Genomic DNA, 26,285 nt, shown 5'->3' with positions numbered 1-26,285 from the left:
CATTCCTCTAGAACACAGCACTCCAGTGCTAAAGATCACTCGCTTTTCTCCCGTCTTGTTTTCCTCATGCCAATTTTTGTTTTGTTTTTTTTACTTTTTTTAACATCAAAATTCATCAATAATTCCATCTAACGCATTTAATCACTGGATTTAATTTAAAACAGCATTTTATTATCATTTAAAAAGGCTTTTCATACAGAAACTATTTTAGTAGCACTTATTTGAATAATTGAAGGGTATTAACAACTGTTATAAAAGAAATTACCATGATAACCATAGTCTCTCCAAATTACCATAATATTATCACTTCTGTAAAATCATCATAAATTATTATTGGATCACCTTTAAACTATTTGATTTTTTTTTTTTTTTTTTTTTTCCTTGAAGATTGTAATGGCATTTACTACAGTGCAGTAAATTAACACATCTTTACTTAAGTTTTGTATTTTGTGTAAAATTTTATAAGGAATGCACAAATGTATGTGAGCTAACTAAATGGTTTATTTTTTTATAATTTATTTTACGTTTTGTGGGATCCCAGGATATCTCTGGGGTTGCCACTGCAAGGTTGTTTGTTTTTATTTCCCCAGCAGCCAGCCTGCGGGTTGATCATGCCATGTTGCAGCCCATCAGCCGGGCGCTCTGTTCAGCAGCCTGTCATTAGGCAGGTGGGGTCGGGTTTGATGACTCTCTTCTGCCTCTCGTGCGAGTCTGAATTGGAGCGGCTCCTCGTGTTTCATGCGCTGAGCTCACCGCCGTTCTGTTTGCCACTGCTAGTCTGAGGTCCTTGTGTCGGGAGGCCTACAGAAACACTGTTTACAGTTTACACCCTCAGTGTGAAGTGTGTGTGTGAGCGAGCGAGTGAGTGTGTGTTTGTCCGTAGGCAATTGAAATTGCATGCAGATAAATGTAGTTTAGCTAATGTATTTTTTTTCTTTTGCACTAGACTTGCATGAGCAAATCTATCACTATTAATGCAAATAAAGCAATTGGGGTGTCAGAATGCTTTTTATAAATAAAAGGGTTAGTTGAAATCACACTTTTTGTATTTTGAAAATGCATTTGTGTTTAGGAAATGTTTCTGATTTTAATGTTTTAGAATTTAAATCAGAAAATTTAATTCAGTGAGCTTTTAGATAAAGCGTGGCAGACTAATTTCAAATGCTTTAATTATTTAGGCATTTTATTTAACAACACATTTGTCTTAAAGTAATTATATTCCTATTAAAATAATAATTGAGCAAAATACTACAACAGGTACATCTTTATCAACAGACAAGTAATTAAATGAAATCAGAAAGGCCAAAAAGTTAAACATCTACCATAAATTGTATCCTCTCTTCTTGTATGTATCACTGCGCACATTGTGTTTTAAGCATTATTTCCCTGAATTCCTCACCTGTGATTTGACCTTGCCCCATGTTTATTTCTTTATGAGGGCTTTTAGTCATAACTACATAGATATGGTGTTGTGTAATGAATAAGAAAACATTTTGTTGGTCTCCTAAAAAAAGGAAAATATATAAAAAGGTTAGATATTTTTTTCCAGTACATTAATTCAGACATAATAATATTTTCCTTCTAAATTTTATTCACTTGCATCCTCTTCAGTTGTTTTTGTTTTTTTTCTGCCTATTTGATAGATTCTGTCCGTCTATGTGAGATTTTGAGAGTCATCTGACAGTGGCACTCTGCTAAATGGTAGTGAGCCAACCAGACGTACCCAAACCAGATGGCACCTCGTGATTGGCTGAATGGCATTGGGGAGCGATAATGATGCACAGCAACCGTCCAATAGCGGCGCTGCGCAAGGGCTCACCACGCCCACTTTGCTCACCCTGTCACTAGCTGGCTCAGAACAGACAGCTCCTGAACAGGTGGTAGTCTGGGGAAGGGGCATATTTTGTTGATGTGAGGGAACGACCCCCTGCCAGTCTTTTCTGGGATGGGCGTCACAAACATGGACCTTGAGCCTCAGCTTTAGGGTGTTGATCCAACAGGCCGTCTCCTCCAGAGCAGCAGAGGGACAGTACACACACACACACACACACACACACTCTGGTGATTTTTCCGTCTGCAGCGCTGTTGGCTCAATAAGAAAACGCAGTCACCAAGCTGGTTTGCTTTATTTACATTGAAGCGCATGCTTAGCTGTCATTGGTTAACCTGACGCCTCATTCACTCCCAGCTGCATCATCAGATTGTGTCGTATCTTGCAGCATTTGGCTTCGACAATGTGTAAAAGATGCAGAAAGTAACACCTGTGCTGTTGCAAGACTGTGTTAACATATGACTGACATTACGCTGCAATATGTAACATTGTGTGCTAAATTATGTGGGAACTCAATGGATAACACATGGCAGAGGCTGTTTCAGAGGGGTTAACTGGGGTAAGAGCCACAGATGGAGCTAATGGTTTTCTCATGTATTAAATTCTACGGCTGTCAGCTAGCTACCTTTCCGTATTTGTTTTGCAGAAGCAAAACGTAACAGATATTTCTCAAATTAAGCCTCATCACCCAGAGGTTTGATCTGGGAACATGTTCTTGATTATTATGGTGCAATGCTGGACAGATGCTATTTTTGAGAATAAGGTTTCTGCCGTCATGACCGTAATCCGTTTTAGCTTCTTACCCGATGCCGCAAAGCAGGGAGGAAAAGGAAATGTATATTTGAAAATGGCATCCACATTGTTTTCAAAAGACCTTACATAAATAATAATTACATTTACATTTATGCATTTAGCAGACGTTTTTATCCAAAGCGACTTACATTGCATTCAAGTTACAGTTTTTACATTTTATCAGCTCTATTTTAATAATAATAATAATTAATAATCGAGTTTAAACCAATGAGAAAGAAATCATTTTAGTATATCAGATTATCTTTAAGCATTTTTCTTTTTCTTTTTTTTTTTTATGGATAAAGTAGGTAGTAAGTACATGGATTCCTGACTTTGGGTTATGGATCATTTTATGGTCATCTGTTGTAGTAACCTCTAATTTTTCACCCCAGCGTTGGGTCATTAACACACATACCTGAGTTTATGAGAGGTATCAGTTGTTGCTGTCCATGACATCTATATCTATGTGTAGTGTGTGTGTGTGTGTGTGTGTGTGTGTATGAAGTGTGTTGAGGTGACTGCATGTGTGTGGCTCTCACATGGGCCTGTAATAAAAGCAGCAAGTCAAGTCTCACAGAGGCTGCCTCAGATTGGAGTGTAACTAAGCGTGCAGTAAAGTTTCAGAGTTCAGCGGGGCACGAGGCGAAAATCGGGATGACACCCATAATTCATAGCATCCTCTGTGCCTGCTGTGTCCCTTAAATTCATTCTTGGTCAGGGAGCTGTACTGGAGTGCCAATGCCTTTGCTTCTCTGGAGCAAAGCCCTTTAAATGTGGAGGAATAATCCTAGATGTTTTTTTTTTTTTTTTTTTTTTTTTTACAGAGTTTTGTATGCGAGTGGAAATAAAAAGGTTTATACCCAAATAAATGAATTTTTATCCTACATTTGGGCTTACCTTTAAAGATCACATGAATACTACTAACTCTTATTACTGGAGACTGTTGGTTGTAGAATTGTTGGCCTGTGCATGTTATGATGGCTGGTTTAAAAAAAAAAAAAAGGAAAAAAAAGTGACGTAAGGGTGTTTAACAATTAAAAAATATTTTATGTCTTTTATTTATTTACTGAGACGGGGCCATTAAATGTGTTATTCTCTTTGGAATATTTATTTATTTTTGTTCAATTGTTAGGGATTAATTCTGTCCCTTCTTTCTAGGAAAACAAGTGATTCACCCCAACCAGATTAAGGTTGTTCAAGAGGAATTTGCCCCCAGTCCAGACAGAATCAAGTGGGCCACGGAGCTGATCGCGGCATTCGAGGAGCATCAGAAGTTGGGAAAGGTGCACGTTCAGTAGTTCCTGAGTTTCCACACAGAGATCTGTATTATTTTCCAGCCTGATATAGCATCCATGGCGCACGCCGCACTGTAGCTTTTGTAGAAGAAAATCAAATGAGGTGTTGAATATTATAGTTCCTAATTTAGTGCATCATTGAGTCCTGTGTTTTCTGCTCGGTAGGGCTGCGCGTGTCTGAGATGTGCTAGTAATGTACAATCTGCCAGTAATTCTTACGCTAAGGATGGCCTGGGGGTGCGTCAGCGACACTCTCCCCGTTCGGCTCTTTGCTCACAAACTGAGATTCCGGGACACAGTTGCTCGATTTATTTTGCGTTTTCCTGTATATTTCTATGCCCTCTTCAATCTCCTTGCAGATTTGTTACAGAAAATGTTTGCAAAGTATCCACCTGAGGTTTTCTGCCTCTCAACATATCATTTTTAGACACTCCACCACCATTACATTACATTTAAGATGCAGCTTAGCTGCATATTTAGTTTCTTTTATGCATATGTCATTTAATTATTGAAACTCTTTCCTCTTAAGAGGTCTGGACTGGTTAGGCTGATTGAAATATCCGGCTCAGTACATTGGCGCAATGAATAGGAATATTTAGCATGCAAATAAATGGCTTCCAGCGCTAATTCCTGCATCTGTCAAGAATGTTTCAATTTTCATTCTCATGATCCTTAGGCTTTTTTTCCACTCATTTGCAAATTCCCAACCAACCTGAATAAAACACAGGCTCAAACTAGAAGCTAACAGGATATTATTGATTTGCTACAACAGACACCAATAACATAAGAATTTAAATAAATGTATCCCTTACAAAAAGTAGAATTATATATGTATTATATACGTTGGCTCTTTTCTTGGTTTTCTCTAGGGAATTTATGAATAGCCATCCTGTCCTTCTTTATAGTGTCATATATGCATTGTGGCTATGTACTTCTAGACAGTATCTGCCTTTATTGTTATTCAACCATAGTTTTGTTCTCTTCTCCTCAGGGGGCTTTCACCTTTCATGGCAGTATGATTGACATGCCATCTCTGAAGCAAGCTCAGAACATTGTCACGATGGCTTCAGCTGTTCAGGGAAAGTGAGCCAAACCTGAGTTCCTCAGACATCAAAATCCGCACCATGCTGGCTGTGCCGTGCACTTCACGTCAAGAGCTAAAAACGACCTGCAACAGAGATGATGTTCTAGTTGATGTGTTGATTTCAGATTAATTGACTGATTATTTTGTCTCCTGAAATTCCTGTTGCATTACTATTTTCTGCATTAGTTTGCATTTGTGTGTGTGTCATGCCTGCCCCCTGCCTCTCTGGTGTCAGGGCAGACGATTGGCTGTGGTAAAGGTTGTGTGCACCCAACGAAAGGGCAAACAAACAGAGCTGCCCTGCCGTCGAGCTTCCATTCAGCCTGAAGGCTCCTCCAGGCCCCGGAACATCAAAGCGCTATTTGCCAAGAAGCGGCCGCGAATTTACTAAAACCAACATTGAGAGAATGAGCCTGTGAGCCCGCTCTAAATTGTAGGCCTTTGTTTCACGGGACTCAGCAAGCCAGTTTGTTCTTCAAGACGAGGCTTGAATGCGTCTGCAGCCTGGCGTAAGCTCTACGCGCCGTGCCACACGCTCACTCGCAAACACGTACACAAAGGGCTCCGCGAGGGCTCGCTCTATGTAAATATCAGTATTTTTCCATGCCTTTGTTTCCCGGTCAGTGGTTCCCATCTCTCCATCCAGCGTCGAAGTCACCGTGAACATGGCCAAGTGCTCAAAAGACATGCCGCCGTTGTCCATTTCACCAGTGTTCCTCACACACACTTTGTCAAGAATGCCTCTTTTGAAATAAAACTCCAGGATGTCATTCCCAATGAATGACCATCCTTTCCACCCTTGAGGGCGTTGTTGTTTTTTATGTTGTGTTTGTCATGAATACATTCTACAGTACGCTATGTTCCCGCTCCTTGCTGCTGGTCTCCCACGAGCTGATGACATATTTGGCAGAAATGTCTGGGGCGGATTTGTCTGGGATGGGGGTGGGGGGAATGGTTGATGGTTCAGTTGGTCACTATGGTAATAGAGGCCTCTGCATAAAACAGGAATGAATATGGCGTGATCAATAGTGTCTGTAGCGAGCGACTCGGCCCGAGCTCTGTGCCAGTCTCGGGACGCAGACAGAAAGATGGAAGCCGCTGCTGTGAGTGGCCCAAAGGGCCCGACAGTAAGCTGACGGCCTGGCACCCGGCCCACACCTCTCTGCCGCCCCCCCTTCCATGCTCTCTGCCTTTTGCACTCATTTATTTTTCATTTTCTTTGGAATCGTCTTTTTGGACTCATGTCAGACAAGCCCTTTTGCTGTAAGTGCTCTATAAGCATGTCTTCAAGACTTAGACCATGGGTCAATAGGCCAATGACATGAGATTCATCTAGAGCCATCCTGCACTTAGTTAGCTAAATTGTTAAATTTGCTTGTATTTTGTTCAAACACCGTTTATAGGACCAGAATATTGGGCTATTGTGCAAAATTCACCGAAAATAAATAACAGGTTTAAAGTTTTTTTGTTTTTTTATGATTATTTATTTTTTATTTGTGTGTGTCAGTGTGGGTTGGCATTTGTGGTTTACTGGGACACAAATTTGTTTAATGACATGGGTATGACAGAGGTATTACAATTTGAAGGTGGTTTATGAGGACACTGCCTATGTCCCCGCAATTCAAAAGGCTTAAAAAAACATACTAAATGGTGTTTTTTTTTTTTAATCTAAAAATGCACAAAGTTTCCAGTAAGGTGTAGGGTCAGTGTATAAAAACCATTACGCCTATGGAGAGTCCCCATAAACCACAAATACCAACGTGTGTGTGTGTGTGTTAACCCCAATGACTTCAATTATAAGGACAAAAACTGCTGGAACATTCTTCAAAGTTTTTTCTTTTGTGTTGGTAAATGGTGACAGAATTTTCATTTTTGGGTAACTGTCCCTTTAACACACCCCACGCGCACAATAGAGTTAAGATGATAACCTCTGAACTTCAGTCACTTCAGCCTTTGTAGAAAATTAGTGAGATTAGATATTTGATTGTCCATTGATATGAAACTAAAGCTTTTTTGACTGCCCCTTACTTCGTGGGTTGTGTGCCTTTATGGTGTGTGATCAATTTTTGTGAAGTGACATTATTTTTAGCAACGCAATTAACCCTGATCCGTGCACTAAAGACACCATTAATTTTATTAATTATGTTGAAACTGATCTGTGTAGACAAAGATTCCAGGTTTAAAGGATTTACGGACTCCGCCACATAGATCAGCGAAATGCTACTTCCTCCCACTTCTTTGTCATTTTTCATGACATTTCTATTATGCCTGTAAGTTGACATAATCTTTTCAGCTCACAAGGCGGAATTATTTAAATACATTTACTAGTATTCCCAAAGAGAGTACAATACAATTAACACGAATAGGACCTTACCTAATCTTGACAGCACTCAATTAGGCTTGAAACACAGTCCTGATGGTTATGTGCTGAGATTGCTCTCATAAATTATCTGATATCAACCCAGCAGAGAAAATGCATGTATGCAAAGTGCTTTCAGAGGAAAATTAAAAGGAAACGTTTTACATATTTTTCATTAATCTCAATGGGACCCGTGTGGCAGGGAGGATTTTGCTCGCCTAATTTCTCGCCAAGGGATCTCCCAATAATGACTTCATTCTTTTACTAGACAATATATGACAAACTCATTTCAACAAAGATAATTCCCCTGCAATAAAACGAATCGTTTTCAACAAGAGCAGGCAGGAACCATTTTGGAAATAACGCGTAATTGAAATGAAATTGAATTTATTGGCATTGGGTGTAATGAGTGAAAATTGAACTCTAGTAATGTTGTAAAATGTCTGGCGTTTTGTGGACGTAGACTAACGTGACTTTTGAATTTGCTGGAATATCATGAACCCAGAATAATTTAATATAGGCTATGTAGCGCTGTGCAGGTGCGGATGCGACGCAAAGATTTAAGAGGGAAAACTAAATAATAAAGTATACCTTTAGCTCTTTTGAGAAAGTATTAACAAAACGCTAAAATAGAAATTGTTATTGCATTTGAGATATTAACTTACTGAACACTACACTTTATTACCTTAGGGATGACTATAATAGTAGTAGTAAATTTAATAACATGCGTAAATTCTGCTGTTATGCCCACGTTTTTGTTGTGTTGCTCTCCTGTCAGCATGTTATCAGTTTAAACAAGTCTTTAGAAATATCTGTGCAAACTTCATTTTATTCCTTAAAAAATACACATGACTCGAGATAGACACTTTAAAAATATATATAGGCCTAGGCCTATGTATGAGTAATATGTATGATTTATTTCCCCCTTCATCTCTGCTTTTTTATTTGTTTTCTATAGGTGCAATGCAGCGTATTAAAATATAATGGGTTAATTCAACTCTTGTTTGTTTGTTTTTTATTAAAAAAAAAAAAAAATGCGCACACCTTGATGTCACAATCCAACGTGAGTTTGTTTATTGTAATATAAATGCATTTAGGCCTGCATGAATTTTCAATGATTTTCTATTTTCAATCATGTTCCATATTTCCCAATACTCCTTTTTTCCCCCCCTTTCATAAGCTGTTAAAAAGATGATTTGGTCATGTGTGGTATTGTAAGCTGAATCTTGGGCCAGAATACTGAATGTGTGCTTGAGTGAAGGATAGGTTTCTCTGAATAACCGGAGACTTTGAGCTGACTGTTTATTTGAAATGGAGACAGATCAAAGGACAAACCCCAGTAAACCTCCTCCGGTCTTTGTCTGCGGTTGCTATGGCTTCGAGTCGAGGGGCCACGTAAATCAGACTCGTTACAGTGCGACAAAAAAGTCTTCAAAACTTTTTTTTTGGTTTTTAGCTGACTTAACCCCATGTATCTTTATTCATGAAAGTTCGTCTTAAGAAAAGAAATACAATGTGGAAAAATGTTTATTTGTGCATTGTTGTCTGTTACTTGAATTAGCTATTAATTGAATCTAATGAAATGCATAATATATGTTATAGAGTTAATAATAATAATAAGTTTTTAATAGAGATGAATGACTCCATTCATTATAAAGAAGACAATTTAAAAAGGATTGCCGTTTTTAAGCAATATTATGTTTTATATTTTATTTTAATAACATCTTCATCGTCAGGGTTATAGAGAACTATGAGCAGATGTAATTTCCACCTCACTGGTAGTAGTATCTTAGGAACAGCCCATGGGTGGATTCCCCAATTATAAGCCCATGGCAGCCCCCCTTCAAATTGACTTTTCCTTCTGTTGTGACAAAATGGTGCAATTGTCGCGTAGCCTCCAGGATAATCAGAGCATCATGGTTTTATGTATATTATGGCGGCTGGCTCATTATCACACAACAGCTCATGAATTAGAGAGAAATTAAAACAATTCCGCTATATCTTTCATGGATGCGATAAAAAAAAAGATACGCTTTTGAGTGCTAGTGAGCTTGCTGTGTGACTTGACTGCTTGGCGCAGCTTGTACCATCTCACCCACTGGCTTTCTGATGAAAGAAGAACAGAACTTTAAGAAGTGTGCCGCCGGATGCTGTCAAAATTGGGGGCAGGAAGAGAATGGCTGTTCATAAAGGCGACATTTATTGCTTCTTGGCTGTTAGGACTTTTGCAGTTGAACCCCCTAGAACGGTGCAGATGCATCCAGACAGAGCAGTCGAGAGGAATATATGATCTGTCCGCTCTTATAGTTCGCTGTCTGCTCATATCTGTACTTGCGTGAAGTTATAATGAGTAACAGGTGCATTGGGAATTAAAGTCGATGCTCATTTACAACTGCAATCTGTTAAAGATAAATGAAGCTTTGCAGAGTGTAAAATACTGATAAAAGACGTCATGCATTTGCGTTTTTAGGGTGTCAGTCAAATTGCATTTATTTCTATAACTCTTTACACAATACAGGTTGTTTCAAAGCAGCTTCACGATATAGCCTACTTAACAGGAAAATATATAGCAAAGTCAATTATAGAAACTCAGCTATGGAACTGGAAACGATTCAAATTCTGCTGTAAAACAGCTCCAAAAGACAATCGTGTCGTTATTTAGCAGTCCAGTTAAATAATAGTGTAAATTTCATCAAAATAGTTCAATTCAGCTTTACAAGTTCTTCATCGTCTTAAAATTCCCGGGGCGGCAAGTGAAATCCTAGTATTCATTTCAAGTTGATATTATGTTGTTCTAGAGGCCTCTACGCTTTGGCTATATCATGGAGTGACCCTATGACCACTTACACATGCTTGCATCTTTTCCAGCTCACTTTTAATTGTCAGGTATTGAGTCATGGGAGCACGAGCGGCTGGTTTATCACCTTCCCTTGACACAGGTTCTCTGTGAGTGCTCTTACCCTGTCCACCCTGTGTCTGGTATTAAACAAGCCATAAGAAACACGTAAACCTTTAAATTACTTATTAGATTGTTTCTTTCCTCGGCGGGAACCTTTTTAAGATGATAATTGCAAGCATTGCATAGGCTATATGGTGCTGAATAGGTCATGAACGTACATTCAGCTGGTTATGAGTGTGATATTTCTAACTTTATCTCTTAAAAATATTCACAAATGAATATAAATAAAACCGTGTTATCAAAAATTATATATATTAAAAAAAATAGCGTCACATCACAACCTTAACAAAGTCAGATTATGAATTATATTATGAACACTGTGGAGGAGGACGAAGAGTCCGATGGGACATATAAACATGATCTGTGTTTAGTTTCTCTAATGGTTTGCAGTCCCTGAATTACTCTCTTCAAATTTAATTCATTTGACAGAAAGTCCAAAGCATTTAATCATTTTATATATATATAAACTTTATATATATATATATATAAAAGGGTATTTTTTACCTTTTGTTAAATGTTAATTAGATCTTTTTTTTTTTTAAGTACTTGGTTCTGATCTGTTATTTTGGAAATTCTAACTTTGAACTGATTGAAAATTAAATTGTCAAAAGCTTGAACTTAAACTTGTTCGTAATCGTATCGTAGCCTATAGTTATAAAAATGATTTGCAGTAACTTTCATATTCTTATGCTCCTAACACGTTCAGCGCGTGCCTGTGTTTGCACAGTCAAGCTCTTAATTGTAGTTTATGACATCATCTCTGCTAATCCAATTAAACATGTTTGTCCTATAGACCCAGAACTTTGTGAAGAGTGAATACCGCTGTTTAAGGCAGGGCAGAAATAAATTTAATTGGTTGAACTTGCTTGGAAGGGGGAATTCTTTAATGCTCTTTTGTATTTAGTAAATATTCATGAATGTATGAATTGCTTTATAAATATCCATCGCGACAAAAACTTTTTAATTTAGCTAACAATGCGTTTGAAAGATACACTGAAATTAGTTATCGAATTTTTTAATTACATCTTACTAGAAAGAAAAAAAAGTGAGTAGCTAACCTATTCCTAGATACCTACAGCAGGGCGAGTAGAACCTTCCAAACCTGTTGGAATGGTTATTTGAATAAACCCGAAATTTATAAGCCATAATTCCGCAGAGAAAAGGCACAGGTTTCTCGAAATTTTTACATACAATTTCTTGAAAGTTTATGTCGTTTCTGACACATTTTGCCTGTCAGAAAAGGCAAAATTTTAACTTTAATTTTTATTTTTTATATATGTATTTGAGTTCGTTCAGAGACTTTAGATTTGAAAGATTTTAATGAATCTAAATCCGTATTTCGAAAAGATTGTTTTTATATAAACGAAAATGTTCTCTTTTTGGTTTCTAAAAAAACCCCAAAAAGTTTAAAAAATGTTGTTTCTAAAAAAGTATCTATTTGGTATCTCCGAGAGAGCTTTTACTGTGGAAAGGAAATCCTGTTATTATAACACTTCTACCCAGATGAGTTCCTTCTGAAATATACTTCATTGTTTCTTTCGAAATTTGTTTAATAAAGGAGCCTCAGCCGACAGGCTGGTTTTACCCAATATAGCCTAATCAACACAACATTTCCGGCTCAAAATGTGACATCTCCACCACACTTTTGATTACTTAAGTCACTTGCTTGCTTTATACACCGATCTGTTCACCGGTCTTATTTAAAGACAAGAATATCAGAGTTTATTTTGTCATTTCGACTCTTAAATAAATACATGATAATTAATGTTTTAAATAATAATGAATGAATTAATTCTTGAGAACAGTGAATTGAATCCGACCAGCATGTAAGGAACGCTTGGCACAGTAAAGCAGGATAGGGCTCATGAATCATTTTATCATGCCCTTTTTCTTTGCACAGTATGACAACTTTTATTTCTCACTTCAAGATGAATTGTGAGTTTTCAGTTCAACATTGCCTATAAATACTAATGGTGTTGGCCCTCCTTTTCGTCTAAGCTATTTATTGCTTTTATATTTGTAGCCTTCAGAAAGCTTTTGTGGAAACACTTATTTTATCAGCTATATTTAAACTACAAATAAATAAATAAACAAATAAAAAATGGGTTTCTAATCTATTTCTTTCTCCACAACGTATAACCGCGCAGTCCGCATAATATAAAATGTGGTTCCTCTACAGAAGAGGAACCACATGGAGGGAGCAACTTAATGAAACCTCACACCTCAAAGCCCTGTACGCTGAAATGGCAGCTTTATTTGAATATACAGAGAGCATAAACACTCCAAATTATAACTCGAAGTAGATTTAAACAAACAAAACCTGACACCAAGAGGTGTCTCAAGTCAAACCGTGCTGTCATATACTCCTAGCAAACGTGAGACAGCGACGTTTCACAGGGAACCAAAGGGAATGTATTTTTATCATGTCTATGTTCCAGGAGGCTGTAGTTGTGCGTGAGCTGTCAAAAATCAGGTTGGTGAAGGCGCGTATGTTTTTGGCGTGTGGAAGCAGTGATGCTCAGGTAAGGAGCCTCTCTTCTCTGAACCACAGCACAGCTGACTGCTCCAGGAGCCAAAGTAATGAGGGTTCCGCTGGGGGCCGCCTGGTTGGAGAGGTGGCTTAACCCTGCCTGGACGAGGCAGGAGCCCGGGCTCTGCTTTTTCAATCGGAGCCCCTCGCAGAGCACGCGGCCCGCAACGAACATTTTGACAATGCCGGTGATAAGCACGAGGTGATGAAAGGAAGCTGTCCGCGAGGGCGTTTCTGTTTTGTCGCATGATCACTTTTCATACGTGAATAAAGAATTGTGGGTTTCAAAACAAGACAAACATAGCCTATTTTAATGCGACGATTCTCAAGTGATTCTCAAAAACTTTAAAACAATACTAAAATTAACGCAAGCGAAGTGCTTTACATTAAAAAGGGACAACTCTGTCTTATTCTTCCTAAAATTGAATCCATTCAGCCATAAGACACTGCATTTTATTCATAGACTCTTTCAATATTACTAATGCAAATTACTGTACTGTTGAAATAATTTGCTTTTGATTCATGCAAATCTCTCAGACAGGCCTGCCCAAGAATCATGATCATCTTTATAATCAAATGTAATGTTTCCCTTGAGTCCATATTGTCATTTTCATGGGATTTCTCAAAACCAGACAATTAATACAACTGTAAAGAGAATTCTGCGTGTGTCACCAAGATGAATTTGCTCAGTTATTTTAGCAAGATATGCTGTCATTTACCATCGAAGATGTCAAGAAAGGGGCAAAGGTGGCCATCCCCTAAGACATGTGCCTAATTATATAATTTGTCTTGTGAGTGGGACAGACCACTGTAAGGTCTCCACTGGGATCACTTCTTCAGCAGCCTGAGCCTATCATCAGTTTCATCAACCGTCATTCATGTAAGGGCACAGTGAGCGAGTTCATTTATCTCTTTTTCCATCCACAGGAACTAGACATTAAGCAGCCTACGAGATTCAGATTTTAACATTAGACTTATACATATCTTCAGGTTTGCCTGACAGTGTTGTGAGCTTTCTATGAGATGGAGCGATGATATTTGAACCACCAAGAGCAGAAGTGGACTGAAAAGACTTTTAAAAATCTGTTTTATTAGACTCTTTAAATCCTATCAAAAACTAAAACGAATAGTACATTGTCCTAGTATGTAGTGGATTCTATAGCTTCTTTTTTTTTTTTTCAATTTCATCAATTTTATATTCATTGCAATACATTTATTCATTTACCAGGCGCTTTTATGATTTGAAAAAAAAAAAAAAAAATAATAATAATACAAGCAACTGATCCAAGGGAGACAACAATAATGGCATAGCATATGGTAATTAGCTTCATCAAAGAACTGTAGCAATGATATTTAAAGCAAACATCACCACTGTACAGTCACTAATCTTTTGTGGTAATTCTGAGTTTGTGTCAACACTGTAGTGAGCCGAAATGCTTATCAAGGCTGGACATATGCGTGGGCCCGGGCCTATACTTATTCCGGGATGCGCAAACACAGCACTGTAAATCGCAGACTATGCAGCTCAGATTCGCACCTGCTGAGGGGGAAAGGAAGCATTGCATTCTGGAGATATGGCCTGTGAGCACGCCTAGCGCACCTTCACAAAATGTCACAGCAGTTATGAAAGCAAGTCATTATCAACTCAGGGGGACCCTTGACACTGGTCTATGAGAGATAGTTCCAGTAGTTCAAAGCCATGTCTAATGGCCATTCCAAGGTCAGCTTGAAACAGAGAAAGTGGCTTGTGATGTTTAAGAACATCTAGCCACCTTTGTGAGTCCAGCGGGGTGTTCTGGTGGCTGGTGACGCACTAGGGGTAGTGCAGGTGATTCTATAGGTGAGCTTACAGGTTTATTAAGCATGTATTAGGCCTTTACTGGGGGGAGAAAAAAATCTGTATACTTAAGGTAGGAGACTTTTAATCTAACCATCTGAGTTGTAAAGTATAGTAATGTAGAAGTGGACAGGCTTTTTGAGGGCTTTGACTGTTTGACTGTTCTGCTCTTCTTTTTCCTCATCCCTTACTCCGTGCACTTGAGAGTTGTATATTTGTACTCGCTCTCTCTTCTTTTCTCTTACTGAGATGATCCAGCACTGTGGTTGTCCAGCTGTGCAGGATGATTTCCTCTCACTGAATGTTGACCTTTTCCTCTATGAAAGATGCTGTATTCAGAGGCACGACTCTGATGTGTTGCTCATGGTAGTTCATCAGATGTGGAATGGATCAGCATCTACAGGATGTAAAATCAAAATGGGAAGCCAATGCTGTAAAGATTGTAACATGAATGCACATTATTATATTTTTTAGTTAGATAATTTTTTTACTGCCAAATATTTATATAATTATATAAAAAAAATTTTCATATGAATATATTTATTCTATTGTACATTTAACCTGTGATATCCCACTACCCTAAAAGCTATTTTTTTTATGTAAAGTTGAGAACGGGTCTTTTATCTTTCTAGACTTTTTAACTTAATTTGTCTTGAATATTTAGCATAAGGTAGTCATTAAATATGGATTTGTATAGTACAAAGTTTTTTCTTTTTTATTATTTATGTTGCTGCAGTGTACATCAAATTATCTAAAATACTTAATATTACATAAAATAAAGTAAAATCATATAACTTTTGTATTACTCATAATTTATTTTATTTACTTACAAGGTCTTATACATCTACCAACAACACTGGTAAACAGAACATGCATATATAGTGTGTAAAGTAGTTTTACATTAACTGTGTCCACTCTCCTTGTTAAAGAAGACTGAAGAAGACGGGGGTTTTTTTGTTGGGTTTTTTTTTAGATCAAACTGCTTTTATATAAGACACTGACATCCTTTCATGTCAAGGCCCGGCCCGCAAATGCTTCTGAACATTTGCCACATGGATGGAGTGTTTTTCTATTAGAAGTCCAGACCTGCGTTTAGAGCCATTTAAACAGGACCTGTCAAATACAAGGCAAGCAGAGAAGTGGTCGCGTGGCTCTGAGGTTTGGTTCATGTGCTGCATCGGCTGAACGGACCAGGTGTAGAGCTCTGGCTCCTGGACATGTCCGTGGACGACCTTGCTCTCATCACCAAGTGTCTTGGAAAGCCTCCCAATCCTGGGGATCCTTATTTGGACCAGCACCAAGTTTGGAGGCCCACAGATGTTGAGGAGAGGCCAGATATTATGACAGTTGTCTCATGCAGACAGGCAAGATGATTCATATGTGCTAAGGATGAAAGGGCTCATCTCTGTGGTGCATATGCTGAGGTTTAAATTCAAAAATTTATTTTGTATTTTATCGAGGGTTTTTTTTATCTTTTAATTTTTCCTTTACACATGATGTGCCCACAAGATGAAACCTTAGTAAACATTGTAAAAAAAAAAAAAAAAAAAAGACATGATCAGCAATGTCGCTAATACATCTAACCCGAGGTATAATGCAATCACCAGATAACTATTTTCTTTACTATACATGGCTGTCAGTTTACTTACACATGTTTTTGTTATTTTAATATACACTAAGATACAAGTATTGACTAATTTCTTACAATAGGTATTTTTAAAACAAACCTTTGCAGTCAGTTCACATTGATATTTTTCTGCTGGTATTTTTTTTTTCTCTAAATTTGCCGGAATATCCAAACATGTTCCTAGTAAAACCGGGCATGCAAACCTCACTAATTCAAAAGCAATGTTACGAGAGCTACACAAAATCTAAATGGTACAGAGGAAACTTCAAATCTCAACCATGAAAGTAAATGCCATGAATGTAGCAAACAAATCCTGCATTACAGAGCTTACAAACTCTAAAAAAAATAAAATTGTAATACAGGCTCTTAAAAATGTATGTAGGCTAATTATGCTGTCGCAAAATGAGTAACACGTTATAATATAATATTAACAAACATCATTCTATTGCCAAACAAATCATTAGAAATGTCTCCAACTTAAATTTGCATTTAGCTGGCTGACCTGTAAAGAGTTTTGTGATCATGTTTGTTAATGACTTCATGAAAGTGTTAGCAAAGAATGTTTTGAGCGATAAGTACAAATAAATGATGATGTGCTCGTGGAGTAATTGATTTAATGAAGTTCCTATGAAACTATTAAAAGCGAGTGGAGGTCAGGCGAGCGGCACCCCTGAGCGCTCATTGTCAGATGTTTAACTCAAGCAATCTTTTGGGAAAGACATCGGGGCTAATAGGTGAACTCACAGCTGTCTGAGTCGGGCTCGAGCTTTCAGAGCAAATAGCAAACAACTACTCATCCGGCCTCTAACTTAATGGGACGGCAAACTTTCTCAACAGCCTCTTCTTAGACGCATGCAAGAAGGACAAGCACAACACCTAATCAATAAGTGCGCTAAACGACTCTTAGTTACAACGATAAAAACATGCAGCAAGCTTTTTTTCTTCAGAGTTGAGCTCATAAAACATGTACTCACGTTGCACTGTATAAACACCCCATGAGTTTTCGCCCATGCGTCAAAAGTTTTCTTGTCCGTGTTTTAGAGTTCAGTCTCGGAGTGCAGGGAGGAAACATGCAGTCCTGCAGCTGCAACTGGATTGTGTTTTCTCACTTATTCGGGAAACTTAAGATAGTAGGCAGGTAGGGTGCTTGGAAGAGTTTGGCAGAGTGCCTGGAGAATGAATATGTGCCCAGTTTTCTTGGTCTTCAAAGCATACTGTGGTAAAACACTCAACGGATGTTTATAATACCTCGCATACTTCAAGTTGTTATTATTTTGAAATGGTTTGGAGGAGAAGAGTTTTGTTTGGTTCTTTGAACATGTTTATTCGTGCACCGTTTTTTTCTCTCTCGTGGCTGTCTTTACAGAGTCTGAATGACAAAACATTTGTCTCAAGGCTACTAATATTTAACATTTAATAATGTGACTTAAAGTTGTTTAAATAGCAAAATAATTTATAAAAGGTCACGTCGTTTTATGAATAAAATGTTATGCTCAGTTGTGGTTTTATTATAATTAATTTTAAAAATGGATTATAATTGTATTTCACATATTTTAGGATGGTTTAAACAAGAAAGTATCAGATCCTTTTTTTTACTGATAAAAAAAACATTAAATCTTACACCTGGTTGTCAAGTGTACAATTTTAATTATCCTTAGCTTAGAGGTTGACCAAACTACAACCATGCGTGATTCATTTAATACGATTTTGGAATTAGATTTGTGTCATTTAATATTTATTGCACATGTCTCTCTCTCGCTCCCTACAGACACTCAAACACCATGGCAAATATTCCATTAGTGCCGTAATTTACCTCTGAGACTTTGCAAGCTCGCAGATGAAATCTGACAGTGTGAGTTGAACATATGTGCGACGTTCGAACAGATAAAGTGTGAAGCGCACTTTGGAGAAAGTATGGCAAAGTTTAATGTTTTCTTTTCATTGCAAGTGCTTCACATGCTCTTGGTGCATCGCTTAAAACAGGGTGCACAATGACTCGGGTGCTTTGAACCCTCGTCAAACGCATAATGAGAAGCTGACGGTGTGAAATCTGACTAGACTGTAGTAAACAGCCTCCTCTGATGTGATCATTCTGTCCAATAAAGGCAAAACGGGAGAGAACTCGCTGCGTTTTCACACTGACTTCTGCTTTGTCTTTTGAAAAGTGGCGTCTGAGAGTCTGACTCTTGGAGTTACTGATTTGCAGGCTGCATGTTAAGGTAGACCATGTAAGTGATTTCCACGGGCATTGCACTAAAGGAGAACAAATCGCTGACAAAGGGGGTAGCTTTTCGATTCAATAGCGTCGTTAGGACGACCGAAAAGTATTCCTCAGATAATAAGTTCTACTTCAAAGCGTCTCCCATTCAGCTGTGACTGCTGCAGCTTTTATGAAGTCCCCCCTTTTCAGTCCGAGGGGACTATCTCTTTGGTTATTTTTCACCGTGTTTATTTTGCACTATTCAAAGGGCACTTGTTTTAAATAAATAGAAGAACATTCTTTCCTTGAGCAAATAATAGTTCGTGGACAAAAGATGGGCAGAGCGCGCGCTTATTTCCGAATTGAACGTTAATGCGCGCGAGGGATTTCAAAGATTTGGGAACAAAAATATGAGCGATTCCGATGAAGAGCGAATTGACTGCTCTAACGTAGCATGAAACTAAAGGTCAGTGCGACTTTATCTTAATAGAGTGTTTCCAATTGAAGTGGCCTTTTTCCAGCGCCCGGTAAACACACACGCGCTTTATGAAGCGCCCTTGAACTTCACACTATTTATGGGGCGTTTCACTGACACGAAACGCTAGATTTACAATCTCCAAAGAGTCACCAACTTGTGTGCTGTATTCCATAGGGGTTAGCGTGATGTTCATTAGCTTGAAAATACAAATCAAACTTTCTTAGGAGGCGTTTTAGAACTTTCTTCACAGATTTTCCACCCGCCATATGAAATGTCCAGAATCTGCGCTGATATAAAATGTCGAGCCCGCCGATTTTAAGGGACAAGACGGTTCGTGAGAGAGGTTTCTGCTTTGATGATTGACCATTTAGCGGCAGTTAGTAGTTTTTCTACCATAAATATTCAAATGAGACCCATAGAAATCCTAACGCACCGTGCAGTCTTCCGTTCTGTTGTGGCGCTCTTTGAAGTGGTCCAGGACTTGCGCTGGTCAATTCTGAGCCTATAGTCTGGGACAGGGGCACTTTGAAACTGTTATTGTGCGTTTTAATGAAGGAAATGAGATGGGGGACTTTGTTTCATATTCTCCATACAACTTTCTCCTTATTGTCGGGCAGCTTTTATGTCTTATATTCCCATGAATGATTCATGCATTGATGGCTTTGTGCTATTCTACCTTTCATAACGTGCACTATTAGTTAAGTGATGGTTCCCTTTTGAAATGACACTGAATGGCCAAGGAATATTTTCATTCAGGAGAAAATCAAGAAAAAATGTCTAGAAAGTGTTTTGTAGAACTCTGCTGTTTCGTTTGGTTAGCTTTACCGTCCCAACTTTTACAAGCAATTTAGCATTAGGCTTACTTCTTACCGCAACAGTGATATTCATTGGATGATTAGTTTAAATCATAACTTGGAAATCTGCTGAATTTTACATGAAATACGCACACTGATCAAAGAATGAATCAAGGCCTTTTTTACTGAAAAGACCATATTTACACGTCCTGCCTTTTATTCAAGTTTTCCATATATCTATACACAAACATCACATTTCTTCACGACCTTACGTTTTTTTTTTTCGTTTTTTTTTCCATCAACACCATCATGCACCTTAACAGAAAGAGTTACTACACGGTTCATGCGAAAGATTCTTCACATTATACAGCCTATTCAAGTAAGACCTTTTTACAGAACACGATAAAAAGCATCACTTCTTTTCACCAAAATTATATTATTCTTTGGTGTATCTGTACTTCCAGACCAACATTAATACCAGCAAATAAATTACAATGTACAAAACTTGTTGAGACGCTACGAAAACATTCACAAGCATCAATACCATATACTATTTACAAATCAGTCAGGGATAGGCCTGTCAACGATACATTATTTAGGGTCTCAGTGGACATATTTCGTACTCTTTAATCAGAGTTACATTGATTTTGCATAAAATATAGGTTTAAATATTTTAAATATCACAAAAACCGTCCTGACCACAATTAGTGTATAAACTTTAACAAAGACTCCACCCATTCATTTTTTTTTTTGACACTGACAATATACAAGTAAAAACTTAAAATTATTGTCACTGCAATTTTTGCCCCTCAGACATTTAACGTGTAAAACGATTCTCTATAAAAAAGATTTCTGTGCAACAAAAGGGGTGTAATATTAAAAAAGAAATCAGCCTAAACATAATTGATAAATCAATGTTATTTGATCTCGACAAGTCAGGTAAAATCTTAAAAAAATGTACAAGTCGATTTTTCATGTGGCAAGTTACAACGGCTTATCATATGAAACATAAATTGCATCAATGCTCTGAGCATGTTTTAAGGGCAAAACGGGGGGCAAAATCTCTTCACCCACTGACATCCATAGGTGTTCCACTTCTTCGAATTGCAACCCTTGAATTTGATGGTTTTTTATTATTATTATTATGTGGAGCATTTATAATGAATGTATTCCTTGGTGTTCACATCAGAGCATTGCCCTTGGATCTGTGTGTCTGAAAGAGTCCTCGTCGTCGGATTCCGACGTTGGCACATCGCTGGAGGGGGTGTGTAGATTGTTTGGTCCAGCACTCCCTTGGCACACGTACCATTCGTTTAGGTTGGTCACCTGAGGCGAAAGGTTCGACGAACGGTTCCTGTGGGGCTCCAGGTTTGGTGAGAGGGCATCACCGATCGTCGTGGACGAGGGATGGTAAGAGGAGCCCGTGTTGGCTGAAGGGGGCGGAGGAGACTTGCAGTGAACCTTCATGTGTTTGCGCAGGGAGCTCGGGTGTGTGTACGACTTGTCACAACCCCTCACTTTACAGAAGTAAGGCTTATCGCTCGTGTGGACGTGAGAGTGCTTCTTCCTGTCACTGCTGTTGGCGAATTTCCTGTCACAGCCATCAAACTCACATTTGAACGGCTTCTCACCTGGCAAGGAAGAAAAAACAGAGCAATTAGATATAAAAAAAAACACCCATACATATTTTACATTTTCTTGTTTAAAAGAAAATAATAGCTAATGGATGATCCATTCTCAGCAAGCACTAGTAATGGATGGTTTCGTTTTGAAAAATCACAACATTAATCACTGTAACCCCACAGTACTCATTTTCTGCTATTACATATGGAATGTTCAGGCGCACCACATGACTTATGCAACCACTCTGTAAACGCTCTCATTTTCTCTGACTGAAGCTTGCCAAAACTCTTTTTTATTATTATTTTTACTGGATATGCAACCGAGTCAACTACTGAAAACATTTCGGCCCGCCATATGCATTAGATTGCTTGGAGTAAAAGAACTGACCCGGCTTTACAAGATATCCAAATCATATCAAAATTACATTACACGTTGCCCTGATTGACTGTGTCATTCCGGGACTTGTTACAAAAATGTAAAAAAAATAAATAAATAAAAAATAACTAAAATACCATAGGGGACTTTTACACATATCAATGATGATTTAATATACCCTTATAAATGTATACTCTAGGTGGGTTTGACACGCATATTCTGACCTACATATTCAGGGCGCAATTTACGTCAGCAGGTGTTGTGAGCATAACATGATACAGATATACAGTAAAAGAACCCAAACAATACCTGCAACTCTTTAACAACTTGCAATAACAAACTGTTACGTGAGTGCATATTTTAGTACCTGTAGAAAGAGCTTTATATCTATTAAATACCATCATATTAAATATCTATTTTAATATCATGCACAGCACGCACGCATATCATTTTGTTAGAATACATTAGAAGAACATCAGAAGTAGAGGCCTTCTTTGCTCTGCTAAGACATCACCATACTTTGGTTAATCACAATGTAGTAAATGCCCCATGGCTGACCCATTCTCCATATTTACATTAGTATGGATCTATTCAGACACTGTTTGTAATTCCCTGTGGCTTTAAAGAAGACAAACACGTGCCGAAAACTTCGTGTTACTATTTTACCTGCAGCCTATAAAACAATTCGTACTTTCCCTCTTTTGCTCGTTATTTTCTCTTTTTTACGTTAAACACGTAGCATTCAAATACAACTGCAGCCTGATGTCTTCACCCTAACGTTTTTGCACCTCTCCTTGATATAAAATTGCATGCATCAAAGAAAAAAGACGCAAAAACACTGGTCTGCTCATAGCAGCATGGTGTCGGAAGTGCTTATTCCATATGTACAAGCAGCAACAACATGCACGTTGATCTCTCGCTGCATTTTTGAAGTAAGTTCATGACGCTTAGCCACACCAAGGGATACTTTAGCTTGGCGAATAGGCACTGTAAACAAACAACCTCCTTAACCTTGGTTCTGTATGAATGGGGGATATTTGTGCATGAGGCGGGGGGACAAAAAAAAAGTGATTTTGCTCCCCCATAGTAGGCTAAATAACGTTTGGTACATATCAAGACAATTCGATTATCTGCCAAGTAGCGCAAACACGTTCAATAACAGACCACTAAAGTTTTTTCAAAGAATCGGTCGACTTTTCACTAACCTGTATGCGTCCTCTTGTGAATCTTGAGATTTTCCGAGCGCGCGAATACTTTGCCACAACCGGGAAAGGGGCACGGGAACGGCTTCTCGCCCGTGTGCACGCGGATGTGATTGATTAGTTTGTACTTGGCTTTAAACGCCTTTCCCTCGCGCGGACACTCTTCCCAGAAGCAGACGTGACTGCTCTGCTCCGGTCCCCCGACGTGCTCTACCGTGACATGGTTGACGAGCTCGTGCATGGTGCTGAAAGTTTTGGAGCAGGGCTTCTTGGACGTCTGCTCCTGGTCAATCCACTTGCAGATGAGCTCTTGCTTGATGGGCTGCCGCATGTATCGCAAAAACGCCCCCGTGGCTCCGTGAGGAGCCGTGGCGAGGTTCACATTTAAGTTCATGGAGTTGTAGCTGTGCAGAGAAGAAGATCCATAGTGCTCGGGCCTGTGGCCGAAGTGCTCTGGCCTGCCGTAGATGTCCCCCGGTAGACCCAGACGCATCTGCCCGTTGAGGGCATGGTGGTGGTGGTGGTGGGCACCTGGGGCCGCTTGCTCGTGCAGTCCAGAGAAAAGTGGATGGGCACCACCTTCCGCGTGCCCATAAGCACCTGTTGGGGAAATGAACATGCCATGGTGATGAGGGGAGGAGGCGGAACTATGCTGGTCGCCAAGTGCATGCATAGCAGAGGCTGAGAGCTCTCTCCTGAGGATGAAGTCCCTGCTGGTGGTGTAGCCTGTGTGGGGGTGAGCCACGGGGAAACCAACTGTGGTCTGAGAAGACGTGAAAGATGCCGCGGTCTGGGCTTCGGGATGGCTTTGAACAGGCTGAGAGGGACTAAGTTTGAGAGCATTGGTCTGTGCCATGTGCTCGGGTCCAAATGGAGTGAGAGCCACTCCGGGGTCGTTGCCCATCTCCCCAGGGTGGAGGTGGGCATGGTGGGAGTGCGGGTGATGCCCCCCTATCCCCGGGAAGCCTGTCATATTCTGATGAGGAAGGGCTTGAGTCGATGCCAAATCCGCTAATCTTATCGCCGAATTCCTCTTGCTTAAAGGGGGCTCCATCACTACGCTGTCATGTCCACGCTCACCGCTATTGTCTTCGCCAACTACGGGCCTTCTGAAACCATTAAAATATATGTATATGGCCGTCTATAGAACTTCTTTTGTCCTGCCTCTAACTCTGCTTGCTCCTTTTCCCACTCTGTCCTCAAGCGATTGGCAGAACATACAACAGTTGGAGGACACAGTGGGGAATAGAGTTTAGAAATGGCACTGCGGGTATTGGACAGATTTCGGTGACTGGCAGTTAAGAGAACGAAGCGATTGGCTGTCTTTCAGCGCAGAGGCTCAGCGGGGTTCCGCCCCCTCACTCTCTTCATCACTGTTCACTCCAGAAAGTTGTGCTCACAAAGTTACAGGCAAATCTGTTTACCGAGGCACACACACGCACGCACGCACACACACGTGGAAGGATGTTGTTTTTCTCTTTGCACAAAACAGTGACACTACACACGCGGAGCATATTGTGCAACACCCCCACACATCGTTTGAAATATATTTAGAAATTAAATTCAAATCATATAAATAAATAAATAAATAAAACGTTGTCAAGCATGAATTCGGCAAAAATAAAATTCATTTTCTTCGGACAAATAAATCGTTTCATTATGCTGACAGATAGAACAGACTCAGGATAAAATTGGGACAATGAAAATAAAATTACAAGTTAAAAAAATTACAATTTAGATCTTTAAAACAAACGCATGCTATACCAAACTTATTTGTTTCTAATTGTTGCAATGCATGCATATAGGTAAAACTAAATTATTAGATAGGCTACATAAAACAAAATCTTACATGTGGTTTTTATTCAACCAAACAAACGATTAGGCTTTACGCCCTAATAAACAGAAATTGCAAAAGCCTACGTTCATGGAATTCTTTCTAGTATCCTGCTTTATCCAGATGGGTTTATCGTAATATAATTTTACATAATTAACATTATCATGCATTTAAAAAAAAAAAAAAAGAAAAAATTTAAATGCAACATGTATTTTACCAAGGTATCTGTGCTTAAAAAAAAAAAGCAATTTTGAACATTAGATCTTCGGTCGAATGGGCGCTGTCAGAAACTGATTCCTGTGCAGAAAGTACAGAAGAGAACAAGCGCCCCTTGACATATTTTAGAAAAAAGTCTGTCAATAATCTTTCCAAAAGCGTTCTGTGACATGATTCTTTATAATGTTATATATATATATATATATATATATATATATATATATATATATATATATAAATCTTAATTTTTGTCCCCAAGTATTTTTTAAATAATAATATATATGAAACATATTACTTTTCACATAATTTCATGTCATGTTTGTTTGTGTGTGCTTTACGTGTGTGTCATGAAGCACGTCCACGCCCTTTTAGAGTCCATGTTGAACTCAGCAGGAAGTGTATGCCATTGATTTAATATGTCTTAATTCAAAGACATCTTTTAAAATGCTTCAGGGCAGTTGTTACCATATTCCAAATAATTATTTCAAAAACTAATTACCAAAGTACAGCAGAAGGTTAAACAGCCCCACCCTTAAACCTCAACAAAAAAAATAACAATTCTGCTTACAAATCTGAAGTCACATGTTTTTTAACAACACTAAAAATATAGATTTAAAATTTGTCCTAAATAAATTTGAAATTTATCAACGTTATTGGTCAGACATTTCTGGTAAAACTCCATACCCAAATTTATCAAACCTTGAAGAAGAAAAAAAGCATTCATAGGATTTTCTTATTTTTATGTATATAAAGCACGTGTATCTCTCCTGCACCTGTAGTAACTGAAAGTGTTGTGATTTCCTGCATAAGCCATCATGCCTGTCAGCTTTGTCAAGGGTCTTAATTTGGAATGAATGGAAGCACGATGTATGCCGGTTAATGTGACAGAAGCATTACAATCTATGCATTCTAATTGAGATTTACGACATCCCAACGTTTACCTCTGAATTGTGTTGGACGAACAGACCGTATTCAAGAGTGTCTTTAAAAATAATTCAGTCGTACTGATTGCTGAGTAGGCTACACTTACAACAAAAGTTAAATGATGAGAAGGTCATAAATAATAATAGTTTAAAACAAGCTTGTGAGTAAATGTGAATTTTCGTTGCCTGTTATTTATGAAACGACGTAACGGAGGGAGAAGGCCAGCACTTGTTTTACTACAACCTTTGAACAGTGAGGATTTCTTAAGTTCAAAGGGTAGCATATGTGGTCTCCACGGGTCGAAGGTCAAACACCCTTGAAATAC

General features: G+C 38.6%; 2 protein-coding genes across 3 annotated transcripts in view; one reads left to right on the top strand and one right to left on the bottom strand.

Annotated features, from left to right (window-relative positions):
* clybl (citrate lyase beta like) overlaps positions 1-6,465 on the top strand; it is a 64,353-nt gene extending 57,888 nt beyond the window's left edge. Inside the window, exons 7-8 of one of the 2 annotated variants that reach the window (XM_058787267.1) lie at positions 3,782-3,906; positions 4,910-6,465. In XM_058787267.1, the coding sequence (XP_058643250.1) occupies positions 3,782-3,906; positions 4,910-5,005 (221 nt within the window). In that variant the 3' untranslated portion in view covers positions 5,006-6,465. The other variant, XM_058787268.1, reaches the window with a different exon arrangement.
* A 13,520-nt stretch (positions 6,466-19,985) lies between these two features.
* Positions 19,986-24,340, bottom strand: zic5 (zic family member 5 (odd-paired homolog, Drosophila)). Its single transcript, XM_058787468.1, has 2 exons — positions 22,990-24,340; positions 19,986-21,417 (listed from the first exon to the last, which is right to left on the bottom strand). Exons 1-2 carry the CDS (start codon positions 24,038-24,040, stop codon positions 20,972-20,974), a joined length of 1,497 nt encoding a protein of 498 aa, XP_058643451.1. The 5' UTR covers positions 24,041-24,340; the 3' UTR covers positions 19,986-20,971.
* Between the last annotated feature and the right edge of the window lie 1,945 nt (positions 24,341-26,285).

This window comes from Onychostoma macrolepis, chromosome 09 (assembly GCF_012432095.1).
Source record: "Onychostoma macrolepis isolate SWU-2019 chromosome 09, ASM1243209v1, whole genome shotgun sequence".
NCBI classification, from domain to species: Eukaryota; Metazoa; Chordata; class Actinopteri; order Cypriniformes; family Cyprinidae; genus Onychostoma; species Onychostoma macrolepis.
The sequence above is the reverse complement of the archived record's forward strand: the minus strand, read 5'-3'. Positions and strand labels throughout refer to the sequence as shown.